The sequence below is a fragment of the Stenella coeruleoalba genome (genome assembly GCF_951394435.1).
Source record: "Stenella coeruleoalba genome assembly, chromosome: 9".
In the NCBI taxonomy this organism is placed as follows: domain Eukaryota; kingdom Metazoa; phylum Chordata; class Mammalia; order Artiodactyla; family Delphinidae; genus Stenella; species Stenella coeruleoalba.
The window spans coordinates 12,961,342-12,979,266 of NC_137155.1; the positions used below are offsets into that span (position 1 = coordinate 12,961,342).

At 42.3% G+C, this 17,925-nt stretch overlaps 1 protein-coding gene across 2 annotated transcripts in view; it reads right to left on the bottom strand.

The window, feature by feature from the left end:
* CDK13 (cyclin dependent kinase 13) overlaps positions 1-15,216 on the bottom strand; it is a 109,706-nt gene extending 94,490 nt beyond the window's left edge. For both annotated transcript variants that reach the window (XM_079931980.1, XM_079931979.1), the window contains exon 1: positions 13,849-15,216. In XM_079931980.1, coding sequence (XP_079788106.1) covers positions 13,849-15,071 — 1,223 coding nt within the window. In that variant the 5' untranslated portion in view covers positions 15,072-15,216. The remainder of the gene's footprint in view (positions 1-13,848) is intronic.
* Between the last annotated feature and the right edge of the window lie 2,709 nt (positions 15,217-17,925).

A 17,925-nucleotide genomic window follows, 5' to 3' on the forward strand; every position in this document is an offset into this window, starting at 1 on the left:
CATAATGAAACATTTTTCATACATTTCTTCCAGCAGAGTCTATGAGGAAACTGATGTGGTCAATCACTACGCACATACTACAAAACAGGAGACTTCCTCTTTTCCTAGCCCATAGGACAATAGTGGATAATTACACAGGCTTGTGTGTAAAGGACACCATAGGACAATAGTGGATAATTACACAGGCTTGTGTATAAAGGACAACCAAAGCATCTGGAATTTTTCTGACACCAAAAATTAGACTCTGAGGGAAACAACTTTAATCAAACAATAAAACAAATGCATTTATGAAAATTTCACAGCTAAAATCATTTTGTGGAGAAAGACTAAATGTTTTCCATACCTAATGAGGAACAAGGCAAGGTAGTCCAATTTCACCTCTTCTAATCAACACTGAACTTGAAATTCTAGCTGCTATAATTAGGCAAGAAAAAGAACTAGACCAGGGGAAAATAAAGAAATAAAACATTCTCTATTTGCAGATAACATATCTTGTATATAGAATATCCTAAGGAATCCGCTAAAAAACTATTAGAATTAATAAGTCGGCAAGATGGCAGGATACATGATCAATATAGAAAAATCTTCTGTAGGGAATTCCCTAGCAGTCCAGTGGTTAGGACTCAGCACTTTCACTGCCAGGGCACGAGGTTCAATCCCTGGTCGGGGAACTAAGATCCTGAAAGACGCGCGGAGCAGCCAAAAAAACAAAAAAACAAAACACTACTGTAGTTCTACACAGTAGCAATGGACAATCAAAATTTACTTACAAAACAAGGTCCTACTGTACAGCACAGGGAACTACTAATTCAATATCCTATGATAAACCATAATGGGAAAGAATATGAAAAAGAATATATATAACTAAGTACTCTGCTGTACAGCAGAAATTAACACATTGTAAATCAACTATACTTCAATACAATTTTTTAAATTTACCCCCCAAAATTTAACTTACAATAATAATTCCCATTGCAATAGCCTTAAATACAACACCTAAGAATAAATTTAACAAAAGAAGGGCAAGGATTGTACCTACAACAAAAAAAACCATTGAAAATACTAAGGAAAATCTAAATAAACGGAAAGACATTCCATGTTCAGGTATTAGATGACTTAACATTATTAAGATGGTAATACTCCCAAACTGATCTCCAGATTCAATGCAATCCCTATGAAAATCCTTACCTGCCTTTTTTGCACAAATTGGCAAGCTGAACCTAAAATTTGTAGGGAAATGCAAAGGATATCCCCACCACCCTCCCCTGCTCCCACAAAAAAAAGACAATAAACACAAAGTCAAAGCGATCTAAAAGAGAAAATTTGAAAGTTCATACTTCCTGATTTCAAAAATTACTGCGAAGTTAGAATAATCAAGACTGTGTCGTACTGGCATAAGGATGGACATGTAAATCAATGGAACAGAACTGAGAGTCCACAAAATTAACTGAAAATAGACAGAAGATCAAGATGTAAGAACTAAAACTATAAAACTCTTAGGAGAAAATATAGGAACAAATCTTTGTGACTTTTAATTAGGTAAAGCCTTCTTAGGTAGGATACCAAAGCACAAACAACAAAAAGAAAAATTAACTAGACTTCATCAAAATTTAAAACTTTTGTGCTTAATAGATATCAACAAAGTGATACAACAGGAGAAAATATTTGCAAATCAACTATCTGTACCATAATTTATTTATCTGCCCCCCATTCAGAGTACTTAGGTTGTTTCCAGTTTTCGTTATTAGGTAGGAATTATTCATTCCATTTTACAAGTAGAAAGACTAGGGCTCAAAAAGGATAAGTAAATAAATTGCTTGATATTGCTCTGCTACAAAAGCACCAGAGTTACCACCTAAATTCACATCTGTATTATTTCTAAGTCTTTGCTTTTCCTTTATACTGTATCTCTACCCAGCCAACCCAAGGCACAAGATCTGCCAACCACATAGTAGTCTTTTGGTTGTTCTGTTGACCGCTGCCCTAGGCAAATTCTTTTTTCTTCTTCTTTTGGGTCCATAACCAATGTCTCAAAAGCTAAGTGACTTGTCCAAAGTTACACTGCTACAATAGCCCAAGTGGTTGCCAACAAGTTACTTGCGGAAGACTCCATTTCTTTGTACTAAATTAAAGTTGACTCTCCCAAACACAAGAGTTTGTCTCTCTAGGAGAAGGAGAAATGTTGAAAGTCATATTAAGGGACTTGAATCCAGAATATATAAAGAACTCTTAAGATTCAACAATAAGAAGGCAACCAGCTTTTAAAATGGGTAAAGGATTTGAATAAACATTTCCCCCCAAAAGATATACAAATGGCCAATAAACACATGAAAAAATGCTCAACATTATTAGTCATTAGGGAAATGAAATCAAAAGCACAATAAGATAGCACTTTAAACATAAGGATGTCTATGATTAAAAAAAACAACTATTGTCAAGGATGTGGAAAAACTGGAACCCTAACATACTGCTGGTTGGAATATAAAAACTGATGCTGCCACTCTGAAAAATAGTTTGGCAGTTTCTTAAAATGTTAAACATAAGCTTACCATATGACTCAGAAATTCCACTCTTAGGTATATACTCAAGAGAAATAAAAACATATCTCCATGCAAAAACTGTACACAAGTGTTCAAAGGAGCATTATTCATAACAGACCAAAGTGTAAACAACCCAAGTATCCATCAACTGATGGCAAAATATGGTATATCCATATAATGGAACACTACTTTGCTAAAAATGGAATGAAGTACTGATACATGCTACAACATATATGAGCCTTAGAACATTAAGTTTAATGAAAAAAGCCAGTCACTGAAGACCATAAACTGTATGATTCCATTTATATGGAATGTCCAGAAAAGGCAAGACCATAGAAACAAGAAAGTAGATTGGCGGTTGTCAGAGACTTGGGGAGGTGGGAATGCAGAGTGACTACCACCGAGTTTCTTTCAGGTTTGATTAAAATGTTCTAAAATGAGTGGCAATGGTTGCACAACTCTGTGAATACACTAAAGACCACTGATTGTACTATTTAAAATAAAAGTAAATTGTATAGTTATTTTAAAAACTAGAAAAAGTAAATAACATAACACTGAAATGTTTCGTGTTTATTCTAAAAATGTATTTCCTTTCCTTTATGTTCCTAATGGAACACTGAAAGTTAAAAAAAAAAAAAGACAGATGGCTGACTTTCTGCAGATTTGCTCAGGCAAACAAGTTCTAATCCACTGAGCATAACCCTGTCTTCATGTTTCACTGAATCATGTCTTGAGACGTGTTTTTGAAGAGAGAAAAAGGAAAGATGGTGAGAATAGCACAGGAAGGGCTTAATACTTGATTTGCATGAAGGCACATATTTTTGATTAGTCTAACTCTAGTCATTATGAATTTATTCATAGGCCAATATTAGACTCTGCTAATAGCAAAATTAATTGTAGTTCTAGACACTAGCAATGGACAATCAAAATTAAATTACAAAAACAATACCCATTATAATAGCCTTAAAAAAAATACCTACGAATTTAACAAAGTAGTTCAAGGACTGTACCCTGAAACATTTTTCAAAAATTTAAAAGATTAAGGAAAATCTAAATAAATGGAAAGACATTGCATTTTCACGTATTAGATGACAACATTATTAAGATAGGAATACTCTCAAGTTAATCTCCACATTCAATGCAATCCCTGTGAAATTGTTTATAAATTCTGAGGTGCTGGATATTTTATTATCCAAATCAATTTAATATTATTTGTCAGGTATCTATCACCTATAGATACAACAGGTGGCAGGTGCTTAAGAGACACTAAGATTAAAAAAGAAACTCATGGAACTTAAAAATCCAGTGGCTGGGGCTTCCCCGGTGGCGCAGTGGTTAAGAATCTGCCTGCCAATTCAGGGCACACGGGTTCGAGCCCTGGTCCGGGAAGATCCCACATGCCGCGGAGCAACGAAGCCCGTACACCACATCTACTGAAGCCCGCGTGCGCTAGAGCCTGCGCACCACAACGAAGAGTAGCCCCCGCTCGCCACAACTAGAGAAAGCCCACGCACAACGACGAAGACCCAAAACAGCCAAAAACAATAAATAAAAACAAATAAATTTTTTAAAAAATCCAGCAGCTGATGCAGAAACAAATTATTATGGAAACTCTCGTCAAACTACACAAGCCAGGAGTGAAATAAGTCAAAGTACCCTGGAGGAAAAATACATATATACAGAATTCCATACCTAGCAAAAATATCTTTCACAATGGAGACTTTTTCCGACAGACAAAACAGCAGACCTGCATTAAAAGAAGTGTTCAAAGCCATCCCTCTGGCCAGAGAAAAATATTACATTAAAACTTGGATCTACACAAAGGAAAGAGAAATGTTTGAAAAGTAGGTAAATGACTTTTCTCATTTTAAATTTCATGTCTACACATAACATACATAAGTTATACATATATAGAAATAAAACATATGACAAGAACAGTACAAAAGACAAGAAGAAGAAAATGGAGGCATGCTCTTGTAATGTTATATTATACATGAAGGTAGACTATGATAAATTAAAGATGTATATTACAAAACCAAGGATGTATAAGCACAGGGAACTACCTTCAATATCTCATAATAACCTATAATGAAAAAGTATATATAAATTACTGAATCACTTCAATGTACACCAGAAACACAACACTGTAAATCAACTACACTTCAATTAAAAAAAAAAAAAAGTTAAAAAGAAACCCAAGGAGAAAAAAACCTGTGAACATGAGTTAGGCAAAGTTTGAGGACACAGGCGATGACAAAGAACACAAATCATAAAAGAAAAAATTGCCAAATGAGATTTCATGAAAATTTAAAACTTCTGCTTTTGAAATTACTGTTAAGGAAAGGTGAGCCAGGAAAGGTGAGCCAGTGGCTCACCTTTGCAAAACATGTATCTGATAAAGAGTTTGTATCCAGAATATGTACAGAACTCAATGAGACAAACAACCCAATTCATAAAGAATATGGAGAAAACATTTTAAGACACTTCTCAAAAGACATGAAGAGCAAATAAGCATACAGAAAGATGCTCAACATTATTAGTCATTAGGGAATTGCAAATAAAACCACAATGATATACCACTCTACCTCTACTAGAACAGCTAAAATCAAAGACTGACAAAAACTGAAGTCTCAGTGAGAATGTGAAGCAACTGGAATGCTCATACACAGCTGACTAGAACGCAAAATGGTACAGCCATTTTGGAAAACAGGCTGGCATTTTCTTATGAAGTCAAACATTCACTTAACCATACAACACAGTAGTCCCACCCCTAATTTGCTCACAAATAATAAAAGCAAAAGATCTATATTCAAATGTTCACAGCAGCTTTGTTCATAACAGCTCAAAACTGGAAACAACTCAATTGTTTATCAACTGGGTAATGGGATAATCAAATTGCAGTATATTCATAAATGGAATATGACTCAGCAATAAAAAGGAACAAACCACTGGAACATGCAACAACATCAGTGAATCTCAAAAGCTGGCTAAGTGAAAGGCAGACAACAAAGATTATATACCATATAATTCCATTTATATGACATCAAGAAAGGTAAAACTAATGTGACAGAAAGTAAATTAGTGGTTGCCAAGGACCACAGGTAAGAGTAGGGGACGGACTGCAGAGAGGCACAGGGAACTTTTGGGGGCAATAGGAATGTTCCAGTTATCATGATTGTGGTGATTCATCAAACCCATTTAATTGCACACTTAAAACTGGTGAACTGTACTATATGTAAAGTTATACCTCAATAAAACTAGTTTTTAAAATGAATGAATGAAACATGTCCAATATATGGGGGTGGGGGTGGAGAACTCTAATTAATCCAAGCCTGGATATAATAAGTATTCATAAAAGTGATCTCGGGGCAATAAGCATTAAGAGAAATCACTTTGGGATGAGATTAATGAAGGCTTCATAGATAAGATGACACATGAACTACGGTTGAAAAAATGGACAAGTAGGATTGGCCAATTGAGGGTAGGGCATAAACTAACGTACAGGGGGCTTATAACTCCATGTTTTTAAAATGGTAAGGAGTCCAGTTTGTATTGTCATCAACACATACAGTGAGAAATAAGGTTATTTTGGGTCAGTCTATGGTGGAGAATCTTAAATGCTCAGTTCAAGAATTTGACTCTGTAAAAATGTTTTACAAAAAAATGACAGAATCAAAGTGGCATTTTGAGACTAATTTGAATGCAGAAAACAGGAAGGGCTCAAAGAGAAAAAGCCGAAATGCAATCAGAATCAACAATAAGGATGTAAGTTACAGAGTTTCGAACTAAATAAGAGTAGACCAGGGCTTCCCTGATGGCACAGCAGTTAAGAATCCACCTGTCAATGTAGGGGACACAGGTTCGAGCCCTGGTCCAGGTAGATTCACATGCCATGGAGCAACTAAGCCTGTGCGCCACAACTACTGAACCTGCGCTCTAGAGCCTGTGGGCCACAACTACTGAGCCCACATGCCACAACTACTGAAGCCCACGTGCCTAGAGCCCGTGCTCTGCAATAAGAGATGCCACCGCAACGAGAAGCCCACGCACCGCAACGAAGAGTAGCCCCTGCTCGCCGCAACTAGAGAAAGCCTGAGCACAGCAATGAAGACCCAACACACAGCAATGAAGACCCAATGCAGCCAAAAATAATTAATTAATTAATTTTAAAAAAACAGAGTAGACCAAAGACCATTACAGAAGGACAAATTAGAACAAGCAATTCAGTAGAACTCAGGAGGGAGAGGAGGTAAGTATTACTAAGGTTTTGGCACTGGATGCTTGGGAGAAACTACTGCCACTTAAAACACGTGCACAAGCACACACAAATCAAAAAGTTCTTAAAACTAGACGTTACATAAACAAGGTTAAAAGACTCACAAAAATACTAATACCACAAAAAACACTTAATATCTCTACTACAAAGAGCTCTTATAAATTAGAAAAACATCAAATAATGAATCAAGAAATCAGAACATCCAACATACAGATGAAAAGAAAGGCAGCCTTATTAGATATTAAAGAAACACAAATGAAAAAAAATAACGGGACATCTGACAACTCCAAGCAATGGTGGGACTGAAGAAAGAGGTATTCTCACACTGTTGGGAAATATAAATTGGTAAAAGCCTTCTGAAAGGGCAATATGACAGTGTATCAGAACTATAAACCTGTAAACCATTTTTGACCCCAGCAATTTTATCCCTAGGAAATCCAATCTAGAGGAGATAATGGGCAAATGCACACAAAAATTCTGCGACAGATACATAAACATAGAAAAAAACAAAAAATAAAAAAAATAAGAATCTAGCAAAATGGACTTGGCCAAAGAAGTTATGGTATATCCATACAACAGAATACTAGGAGCCAATATAAAGAATATACTATGGAGTACAGGGTACAAAATAGCATTGTAGTATGTTATGTAAAATCTTATGTCCTTATGCATATACGCATAGAAGTCTAGAAGAATGTTCATCAAAATGTCATGGGGATGATCATCTCAGTTAGCTGGATTCAAAGGGACTTTTAATCTCATACTTTTCTATACTAACAAAATTTCTACCATGAGCCTCTATTATTCTTTGTAGATATGTGAAAAATAATGAAGAGCAATATCAGAAAAAGAAATGACTCCAAGAGAAGTGAAATAATTTAATGGTGGATAAATTAAGTTTGAAGTGTCAATAAAATACTTCAGTGAAAGTATCCCTATACAACTGAAAATGCAAAAAACGGAAAAGAAACAGAAAATGGGCATGCAGCCCATGAACTACTTTCGTTTTCAGTTCCTCTCACCACCTTTTTCATTTCCATTTTATGCAAATTCCAATTTTTAACCTAGACTTTAATCCTCTAACCTACATTTATTTTCCAAATATATTAAGAACACTAGATTCTACCATAATTTGCACGTGCAGAAATTCAAGGAACAAAATCACTGCGAATAAGTAATACTTTTCATAATACTTTTGCTTCCAACACCCACTTTAAAGTTTACAGATATCTACATATGAAACAAAGCCAACCAAAAACAAAAATAACAACAAAAACTTAAATGATATTCATAGAAAGCATACAGAATAAGAGAAAAGATTTAAATGACCATAAATATGAATATTAAGCAACATTAATTTTCAGCTGGTTTCTCAAAAACAGCTATTAATTTTTCAGTCAGGAAATAAAAGCTTGACATACAGTCTACTCAGAAAATTTTCACCAAGAAAAACAGATCATTTATCTTGATCATACAACAGAGTACAAATATAAATACTAAGTATGAATTTATTCTTTTTTTTTTTTTTTTGGCAGCGCTGGGCAGGCAGCATGTGGGATCTTACTTCCCGGACCAGGGATGGAACCCATGCCCCCTGCATTGGAAATGCAGAGTCTTAACCACTGGACTGCCAGGGAAGTCCCTGAATTTATTCTGTTCACACTAAAAGTGACTCCCAGCATCCTTGACTCATTCCAGTAAAGCATGAGCTAGAAGGGGGAGGTTCTTAAATTTTCTCCTTATAAATCAAAACAATTACTCCCCCAATCCTAGAGTATACATAAACCAAAACAGCAAGTAAATTTAGAGATACAACTGGCATTTATGCAAAAGCTGGTTTGCATTAATCTGTGGACAAAAATATTCAAATTAATTCAACCACTAATAAATATACTTTGGAATCTGTCCTCTAGGAGCTTACAATCTAGTAGGAAAAACACAAATTTTTAAAAGCTCTACAGCAAAGATAAAATAAAGTGCCGTAGGAATATAAGGAAAGGAATTAACTTTTTCTGGATGAATGGAGTAAAGGTCTCAACATGGTGGAATTTGAGCTGGGTTTTGAATGCAAAGCTGGAGGCAGAGAAGAGGAAAAAAGGCATTTCAAGCTAAAAGAACAGCAAAAGGAAAAATGTAGAGAAATAAAAGTGCCTCTAAAAATGGAACTCTGATAGAATGGGACCAGATATAAAAGGCATTACCTGACAATGCATTAGAAAATTTGGACTTAATTAATGGAAGTGATACAATCTAACCAAAATTTTCAGCAAACTCTCCTGAATAAAGAATGAATTGGGAAGAAAAGACTAACAGGAAGTCTGATTACAAATGAGGGCCCGAACTAAGGTACTGGAAATGGAATAAATATTAGTGTTAGAACAAAAATGTGAGAGAATGAGTAGATGTAAATGTCAGGCAAGGTTGGGTCAGAGAAGCAGCAAAACACAAGCCCATCTTGGAAATGAAAGGATTACAGTTTGGAGACTTAAGACAGTTCACTTAAATTCCCATTCCTTCTGAGTGTTTCTGCATTTATCCAACTATCCTGTATTTTTAACACTTTTGAAAAGCATTTTAAGAATTCAATTCATCTAAGGATATTCATGACTTATTTCCAGTAAGTACATATCAAATCAGTATTTTATGAGTAATAGCTTTTTTAAAATTCTGGAATGTCTTCATTTCATATATTTTTGCGCACTAGTTTTTAGGACAAAACACTAAATAATCCACAACAAGAAATACTGCATATCATATGCAAATGAATACTAATAAATTCATTTAAATTTCCATCTAGGGTATGCCCATCTTTAGATTCTCAGGGTCTCAATATTATTCCATAACAGTGCTGCTTCTTGGTGGAAGAGAAGTTCCACAGGTTCAGAGAGAGAATCAATTATATATAACAATTTATTGTACTGATTGTAACTGGTCTGACTTGAGTGACTTCAGACCAAGACATCCCATGGCAAAACAACCCTCAATAACTATTATTAGTGTCTTCAAAAAATGTTTTTAGCCTCCTATTCATAAAACCTACAAATTAAAAGACAAAATGAGCTGAAAGAACCTTTAGAAGAATTTGGTTTTTTTAATCTTCAAAATGCTGCAAAGATGGCCAGGAAACAGAAATTAACACATAAATAACCAAACAGGGGGTGAATTTTAGCAAAACAGATCATTAAGTGAGGTGGTCAGCTCCCTTGAACCCCATGTGAGGTTCAATACAGCACAATATCAAGAGCTGGTACTTCAGAATCAGCCCAGGGTTTGAATCCAAGCTGACCTTGGAACAAATCACTTAACTTTTTAGAGCTTCCGTTTCCCAATCTATCAACAGGAATGTTCCAACCCCAACATGGGTTTTGGAGGTGAATATATGTTAAGTATTTATCAATGCCTGGCGTTCAGTAAAACCTCAATGTCAGTACCACTGCCTCTCATTCTGAACAGCCCCTCTCTTCAGTCCACCTGCACATTTATTATAAGGCCTATCAGCAGAATTATATGACTTCTCACACCCCAACAGTCAAGTAGCAAAGGAAATATGGTAACCCGGTTATACAGAGGAAAAAGGAAAGCTAAGAAGGGACTTGATGAAAAGCATGAGCAGCAGAGGGCTGAAGATTCAGATGGTGGCAAAGAGCAGGTTGTGAAGTAGAAGTCAATAGAATAGAGAGGATTTATTCTAGGAACTAACACAGAGAAAATCTTCATTCCATGGTCTCAATACCATTTTGAATGTGCATGCATTTCCTTAAAAATATCTACAGTGACAATTCATTCATATATAAGCTCCACGTGGGCTGGAAAAAGACCACTCTGCTATTTCCTATAGCAAAACACACAGTCTCTATTAAATCCTTATATATCCAGGCCCACAATATTTCACATGCTCAATAAACGCCATCATTCCTTCCTTTACCTATCCAACAATTATTAAGAGTCTACTTGTGCCAGATACTACACTGAGCACTAGGAATACAACGGTCATCAAGACAGGATAATTGCCTTCATGGAGCTCGCAATCCAAGAGTCTATTCGTTAAACAACGTGGGCCACCTATCACAATGACTTAAACAAAACTTTTTGCATTAAGCTGGACAAGATAGTTCAATTAGTTATTCCAAACCAGTAATAACACATTTGTTATATTTAAAAATCAAGTTCTTCAATCAACTATTTTAACTATAAATTCTGGGCCCCATATTTTAAGCAGGACATTTGACAAACTAGGTATAATATAATGTGAAATCAAAAACTGTATGAAAAATGAGTTTTTTGACCCAGAGAAGAAAAGACAAAACAACTGTCTTGGGCTTCCCTGGTGGCGCAGTGGTTGAGAATCTGCCTGCTAAGGCAGGGGACACGGGTTCGAGCCCTGGTCTGGGAAGATCCCACATGCCGCGGAGCAACTGGGCCCGTGAGCCACAACTACTGAGCCTGCGCGTCTGGAGCCTGTGCTTCACAACAAGAGAGGCTGCGATAGTGAGAGGCCCGCATGCCGCGATGAAGAGTGGCCCCCGCTTGCCACAACTAGAGAAAGCCCTCGCACAGAAACGAAGACCCAACACGGCCAAAAATAAATTAAAAAAAAAAAAAAAAAACAACTGTCTTTACATTTTGAAGAGGCAGCATACAGGTTTGCTCTGAACTATTCCAAAAAGTTAAACTTGAAGCAATTAGTAGCAGTTACGTGGAGGCAGATTTCTGTTTCAATATGAAGAATTCTAGCATTTCAAGCTATTCAATAAAAATTCCACCACGTTACATTTCTGTAATAGTCTGTAATATTTCTACACTTTGCAAAACACAAATCTTTTTTTCCCTTTAAAAAAAATCAGCTTTATTGAGATGTAATTTAAGTACAGCAAAATTCACCCATTTTAAGTGTACATAAAACACAAATTTTCATTTAATCCTTGGAATAATAAAACAAAACCAAGTATTTCGCTGTTACAGTTTAGGAAACTGAGTCTCCCAGGGTGTTGCTAAGACACTGGGCAAACCGGAAAGTCCCAAATCTAATGGAATAAGCTGTCTCAAAGTAACATCTTCCCACCTCTAGATGTATACAGGCACACAACCAAAAGGCTGGATGTCAGGAATGTTGGCCAAAATATTCTAAAGCTTCTTCCAAACCCAACCACTTAGAAACACTGGTGGTCAACATAGACACCAGGAAAAGATTCAGTAATGAATGGTCCTCTAGAATGCAAGCCTCATGAGGGCAAGGACCTTGTCTCTCTTCATTGCTATATTCCAGTCCTTAAAACAGTACCTGGCATATAATATGTGCTCAATAAATATTTGCTAAATACAAATAATCCCAAATGCACATACCACTGCTCTGAAATAAATATAAAATACACAGCACTGTCAGATAATAAAGGACCTCACTGAAGTATCCAGCAACTAAAAGGCCTGATAAACAAAAAATCCATTCCTAAAATTGCATCATACACTTAAAATTGCTATCTAAAGCACTGAAACTTTGACCTACTCCGTCAAAAACAAATTCATCTGCAAAAAATGCAAGCCTTTTGGCAAACCTATTTTAATTAAAGTAAAATATAAACTCGTACAAGACACAGAAGCTAGATATGGTGAAATGAGTTTTCAATGTTGATAGTCTTTGCTTAAGGCATCAACTAGCATTGAAAGTGTGCTTGAACCCTGCAAGAATGAAGAGATTTATACAGCTGGTTTGGTTTAAAGACAAACGCACACAAATCTCCACTCGCATCACATCTTTACACTTACTAGGCTGACGCTTCAAAGAGATCTAATTTTACTGGTACACATGTTGTATTGAGATTCAACATAACCGTGCTTAGAGGTACTCAGCAGCTGCTTGGCATTACTGAAAAGTAAAACCAATAGGAAAAAACAACGGATGCAAACAATTCGTAATACCCTAAACTATAAGGCCTAGAGTTTCTAGACATCTAAAAGAATTTAAGAACCTGTAATATCCTCAGAAGTTACTTTTAATTCATTTTGCTTAACAAATAAATGTATATCAATGCACACACCATTTTTGGAGAACAGCATTATATAACAGGCAAGGTATTAACAGCTATATTAAAGAATTACTCCAATTTAACTAAAATATACCTTTCAAAGATATCTGAACAAAGATCCTGACACTTAAAGGTCTAGTTAACTTTAAAGTAAGTGTAAACAGTAATTTAAAGTGCTAGCAGATAGTGTGATAGTTTAAGAAACGTCCAGTACTAAGCCATTCACTCGGTGGCTACACTGGATTACACCAACTAGCTTATGTTTATATTACATTATTAGCAACTGGGTGTCACCACAAACCAACACAGAAACCACAATCTCATCATTTTTTTCTACTTTTTAAAATCATGACTTTGGAAGATCAGGTAAAAAAAAAAAAAACTATTCCACACAAGAATACCATAAAATGAGTATCTTCCTTATCTTACGAATTAAGAACCGTAAGCTTTTTCACATATTTAAAGAATGAACTTGACAGAAAGGCTGCTTTTCCCACCGCTGTACTAATCATATGAAACATTTGCAACCCACATCTAACTCTGACATCAGCACCTGGCGCCGATTCTCCTTTACAAATGCTTACTCCCTAAGCTGCAATCCACTCCTAAGTCTCCAGCAAGGAAACCTCTTCGGAGGGCTTTCAAAACTGTGACAAATCACCCTCCAGGCTGACCCAAAGCAACTGCGCTGGAAAAGCAAAGAGCAGTTTAGAGAAACCCGTTTAAATGGATTAACGCAACACCTTTAAAACGGTGAACCCTTCCTCAGAACCCTTCCCCGCCAGAGCGAGGAGAAACTCTGCCGGACCTGTTGCTTTGTCCCCTCCGAAGCCCCCACAAGGTGCTTGGGGCGCGCGAAAACGCCCCTCCCCACCGGAAGCCCCGTGCCAGGTGAGGTTTTCTCGCCTCGCCGGCCGACTGGAATGCTGCAGCGCCCCATAGCCTCTTGCCCTGCCTCCGGGGCTCTGGCCGGCCCAGCCCGAGACAGACCCCGGGACGCCGGACTCACCTGATCACAGGGCTGTAGGGGCTCCGGGAGCGGCGCCAGCTGCTGCTGCTGTACGGGCTGGGGGACACGTCGCCGCCCCGCTCGTAGGAGCTGTGGCGGCTGTAGCTGGGGGAGCGGCGGCGGCTGTAGGGGCTCGGGGAGCGGGCCAGACGCCGCGAGTAGGGGCTGCTGCCGCCTCCCGCCGGGCTGGGGGACTTGCGGCTCCGCAGGCTCTGCGAAGCCCTGTGGGACACCGGGCTGTCGTCCCGGCCTCCCAGCGGGCTCAGGGACCGCTGCCGCCTCCTGTAGGCCTTGGGCTCGGTCTTGTCCTCCCGGTAGGCCTTGGGCGGCTCCTTGTAGGCCGACGGCGGCTCCTTGGACGACTTAGTCCGGCTCCGGTGGGCCTTCAGGTCTCGGTCCTTGCGGCTGCTACTGCTGCTGGACGTGGCCGAGGCGCTTTTCCGGCGGCCGCCGCTGCTGCTGCTGCTGCCGCTTTTGGCGGCCTCCACCCGCTCCTCGCCGCCGTGCCCGTGGCGGCTGCGGGACTTGGAGGCCTCGCCGCCGCCGCCGCCGCCGCGCTGCCCGTCCCGCCGCCGGTGCTCGCGGTGGCGGTCCTTGCTGCGGCCGCTGCTGCTGCGGCGGTCCCGGCGGGGCCTGCGCTCCGACCCCTCCCCGCGCCGCTGGGTGCCGGAGGAGGAGGCCGGACTCCCGCCGCTGCCCCCCGTTCCCCCGGCAGCCGTCGCCGCCGTTGCCGCGCTGACCCCCCCCAGCAGCAGCCCCTGCTCGGACTGGGAGCTTACATCCTCGTACTCCACCAGCGGGGTCACACCCCCGCCGCTACTAGCACCGCCACCGCCGTCCTGCTGCGGCTGGGGCAGCGAGAAGACCCGACGCTTCTCCGCCTCCTGCCCGGCGCGGGGCCCGCGGCGCCGCTTCTGCCGCCCTCCTGCGCGCCTCTTGCCTCTCGCCAGCCGCTTGACCTCCAGAGGGGGGCCCGGGCTGAAGCAAGAGGAGGAGGCCGCGGCGGCGGCGGCTGCGGCGGCGGCCGTGCCGGGAGCAGCCAGGAAGAGCAGAGGCGGCGGGGGCGGCGGCGGTTGCAGGAGCTGCGGCTGCAGGAGCGGCAACAGCAGCGGCGGCTGCTGAGGGGACAGGAATCGCCTCCGCTTGCGGCGTTCCTCCAACTTCTTCTCCGCCCAGCTCAAGCCCCCGCCTCCCCCCAGCGCCGTGTCCGAGCTGCTCGGCATCGCCTAGAGCCCGCCGCAGAGCGCGGCGCGGGTGCGGCCTCCTCCCGGGTCAGATCCTGGCCATCTCCCCCGCCGGAAACGGGAACGGCGGCGGCGGTGGCGGAGGGACACCGAGCACCAGGGCCGGCCGGGAGACGCGCCACGATAATCCGGGTCGGGACTCGGGTCCCTGGGTTCCAGATCACAGTGGGGTACGCAGCGGCCTCCGGGCCCGAGGGAAGCAGGGAATCCGGGCGGAGGAGCTCCCGATCGTGCTCGTCTTCCTAGCCTCGGCAGCAAAAACACCAGATGCGCCGGGCGCTGACCTGCGGGGGAGTCCGGAGTCCTCCAAGTGCCCCCGGGGGTGGGGGAGAGCGACCTCGGCCGCGCTCTCGGCTCGGGCAGCGCAACGCGGAAGTACCACCTTCGTCTCCGCTTCACTCCATCGGGCCCTGACGTTGGGTGCGAGTTCAGGGGAGGGGAGTGGGCGAGACAACAACACGCCTCCGCCGCCTCCTTCTCCTCGTCGACGTTGTCCTCCTGTGGTGGCGGCGACACACGGCGGGCGCCTCAGAAGTGGCCTGGGCCTGACAACAACTCCCGGCCTAAGGCCTCGCGCACTCTGCGGCCCGCAGGGACGGGCGGCGGGGCGGGGCGAGGCGGGGGCGACCGGGCTGCGGCTCACGGTTGGGGCAGCGAGTGTGCGGGGCTGGGCGGGGGGCTGTTTCCGGGGAGATGGGGGCGGGGGGGGCGTTTCTGAGTCTGTGGGGGTGGGTATGGGCCCTGACTTTCTTCTTCCTTCGGCGCGGCGAGCAGAGGTGGCGGTGCTGCCCCTTTCCTCCGCTCCCCCCCCCCGCCTCCACGAGGAGGCTCCTGGTGTGCGCGGCTGGCCCGGCTCGCTCCTCCCCTTCCCTCTCCGCTCCTCGTCAGGAGGAGGGAGGGAGATGGGACTTGCTGGTTGGGCCCTAACCTCCACAACCCCTCCTTCTAGCCTCCCTCTTTCGGCCTTTCCCCTCTTCGGCCCTGACGCACGGCCGGGGGCGCGCACGCACGTCGCGCTCCGAGAAAGCCCAAGGTGAGTGGTGTCAGGGGCAAAGGAGGCGGGAACAAAGTTGCCGCGCACGGGCGTGCTCGCTCCCGCCAAGCGACGGGCGTCTGGCCCGGAAGTGAGGGAACGTAGAGACGGCTCCACTTCCGATGGGGGTGGGACTCTGTGAAGAAGAGTTAAAGAAAGGAGAGGGTTCGTGCGCCGCCCACTGCTGTCGCTGGAGAGTCTCGGGGTGATGGAGCGCCGGTCGTGCCTGTTGCTTGCGTCCAGCGCGCAGCACCGGCTCTGGATCTTCGCAGGCGCCGCACGGCGAGAGCAAGAATCTGGAGACTCAGGAATAATGCCATTAATGGCCTTCTGGGCTGGATAATCACCCCGTCGTCTCCTCTCAGCCAAGCCCGGACGGAGGTTGGAACAGCTGCGGAAGAGGGAGAGGGCACCCTGCAAAAGAGGGCGGAGATGGCGTTAGCTTAAACTATCTCTTGTACACCCAAGTTCCAGGCCCCATCTTGACCTAAAAACACAGTTGGAAATCCCAGTCTGGCGCTTGCATTAACACTGAAGTTTAAAAAAAAAAGTTAATACGAGGAATAATGAAACGTCGAAAGGAACTCCGGGAAACCCCAAAATTTTTACCGGCGGCCTTGAAGTCAAAACATCTCGCTCAAATGAGAGCTGCCCTCTTGGCACTTGACCCTCTTTCACCTTAACTATCCAAACCTGTGGGGCTGCAAAGCGTAACCATTCGGTGACCTCACGTCTCATTTCTTGCATTACCAGGTTAGCCTTAACTTAAATGGCTTATTGGTTTGGGTTTGTTTTTTTTTTTAATTTTAATTGTATTATAGTTGACTTACAATGTTGTGTTTCAGGTGTACGCGAAGTGAATCAGTTATACATACGCATATACCCACTCTTTTTTAGATTCCTTTCCCATATAGGCCATTACAGAGTATTGAGTAGAGTTCCCTGTGCTACACAGCAGGTCCTTATTAGTGGCTTGTGGTAGTTTAATATGGTTGCAAAGAGAAGCTGAGCAGTGCATTCAATGGCTACATGTAGTCACCCGTTTTCAAGTTTATTTGTTCAGTGCATCGGTTGGTTCTTAGTTCTTAAACACTTGGTACCCATCCATCATTCATGCCTTAATAATTTTAATACACTAACACTGTATCTCAGGCTGGACTCACCTAAGCAGAAATCAGGCTTCACTGAAAGAGTACAAAGGGTGTTTGCTGAAGAATAAAGGAGGAGGCAAAGGAGTAGGTAATCTTGAAGGCAGTTCATTTCCCAGGAGGATAGGCCCCGGGTGGGCCACACAGTGGGACCTACCACGCAGCCAGAAGGATGTGGTAAATGCACTGGGAAACTGAATAGAAAAGTAAGGGACAAGGTGCCTAAAAACGTTTCTCCTTGGCAGTATTGCTGCCTGAAGTTCCTACAACCTAAACCAGTTAGCGAGAGGCTTTTTCCAAAAAATTACGATCAACCTGCCCCATCATCCTACTTTGAAAAGCCTAGAGTAACAGAACAAGGAGAGCAAAATGGATTTATCTAGCAGTTTGTCACATACGACCAACTCCAGGTAAGAATATCATCTTCTGTCCTATACTTGCAAAGAAAACATGTTCCAAAGTAAATGGGTAGCTTCCAGTCCAGGTTGCAAACAGAAAACATATACTAAAATATTTTTAGTGGGGTTCTGCCACCCCATATGTTTCTGCAAAGAGTCTGGGGGGGGGGGTGAGATGGGGAAAAGGGGCAGAAGCGAAGCATTCTGAACTCCCCAAAGATACCTGCCCCCCATGCATTGAAATACTAATGATT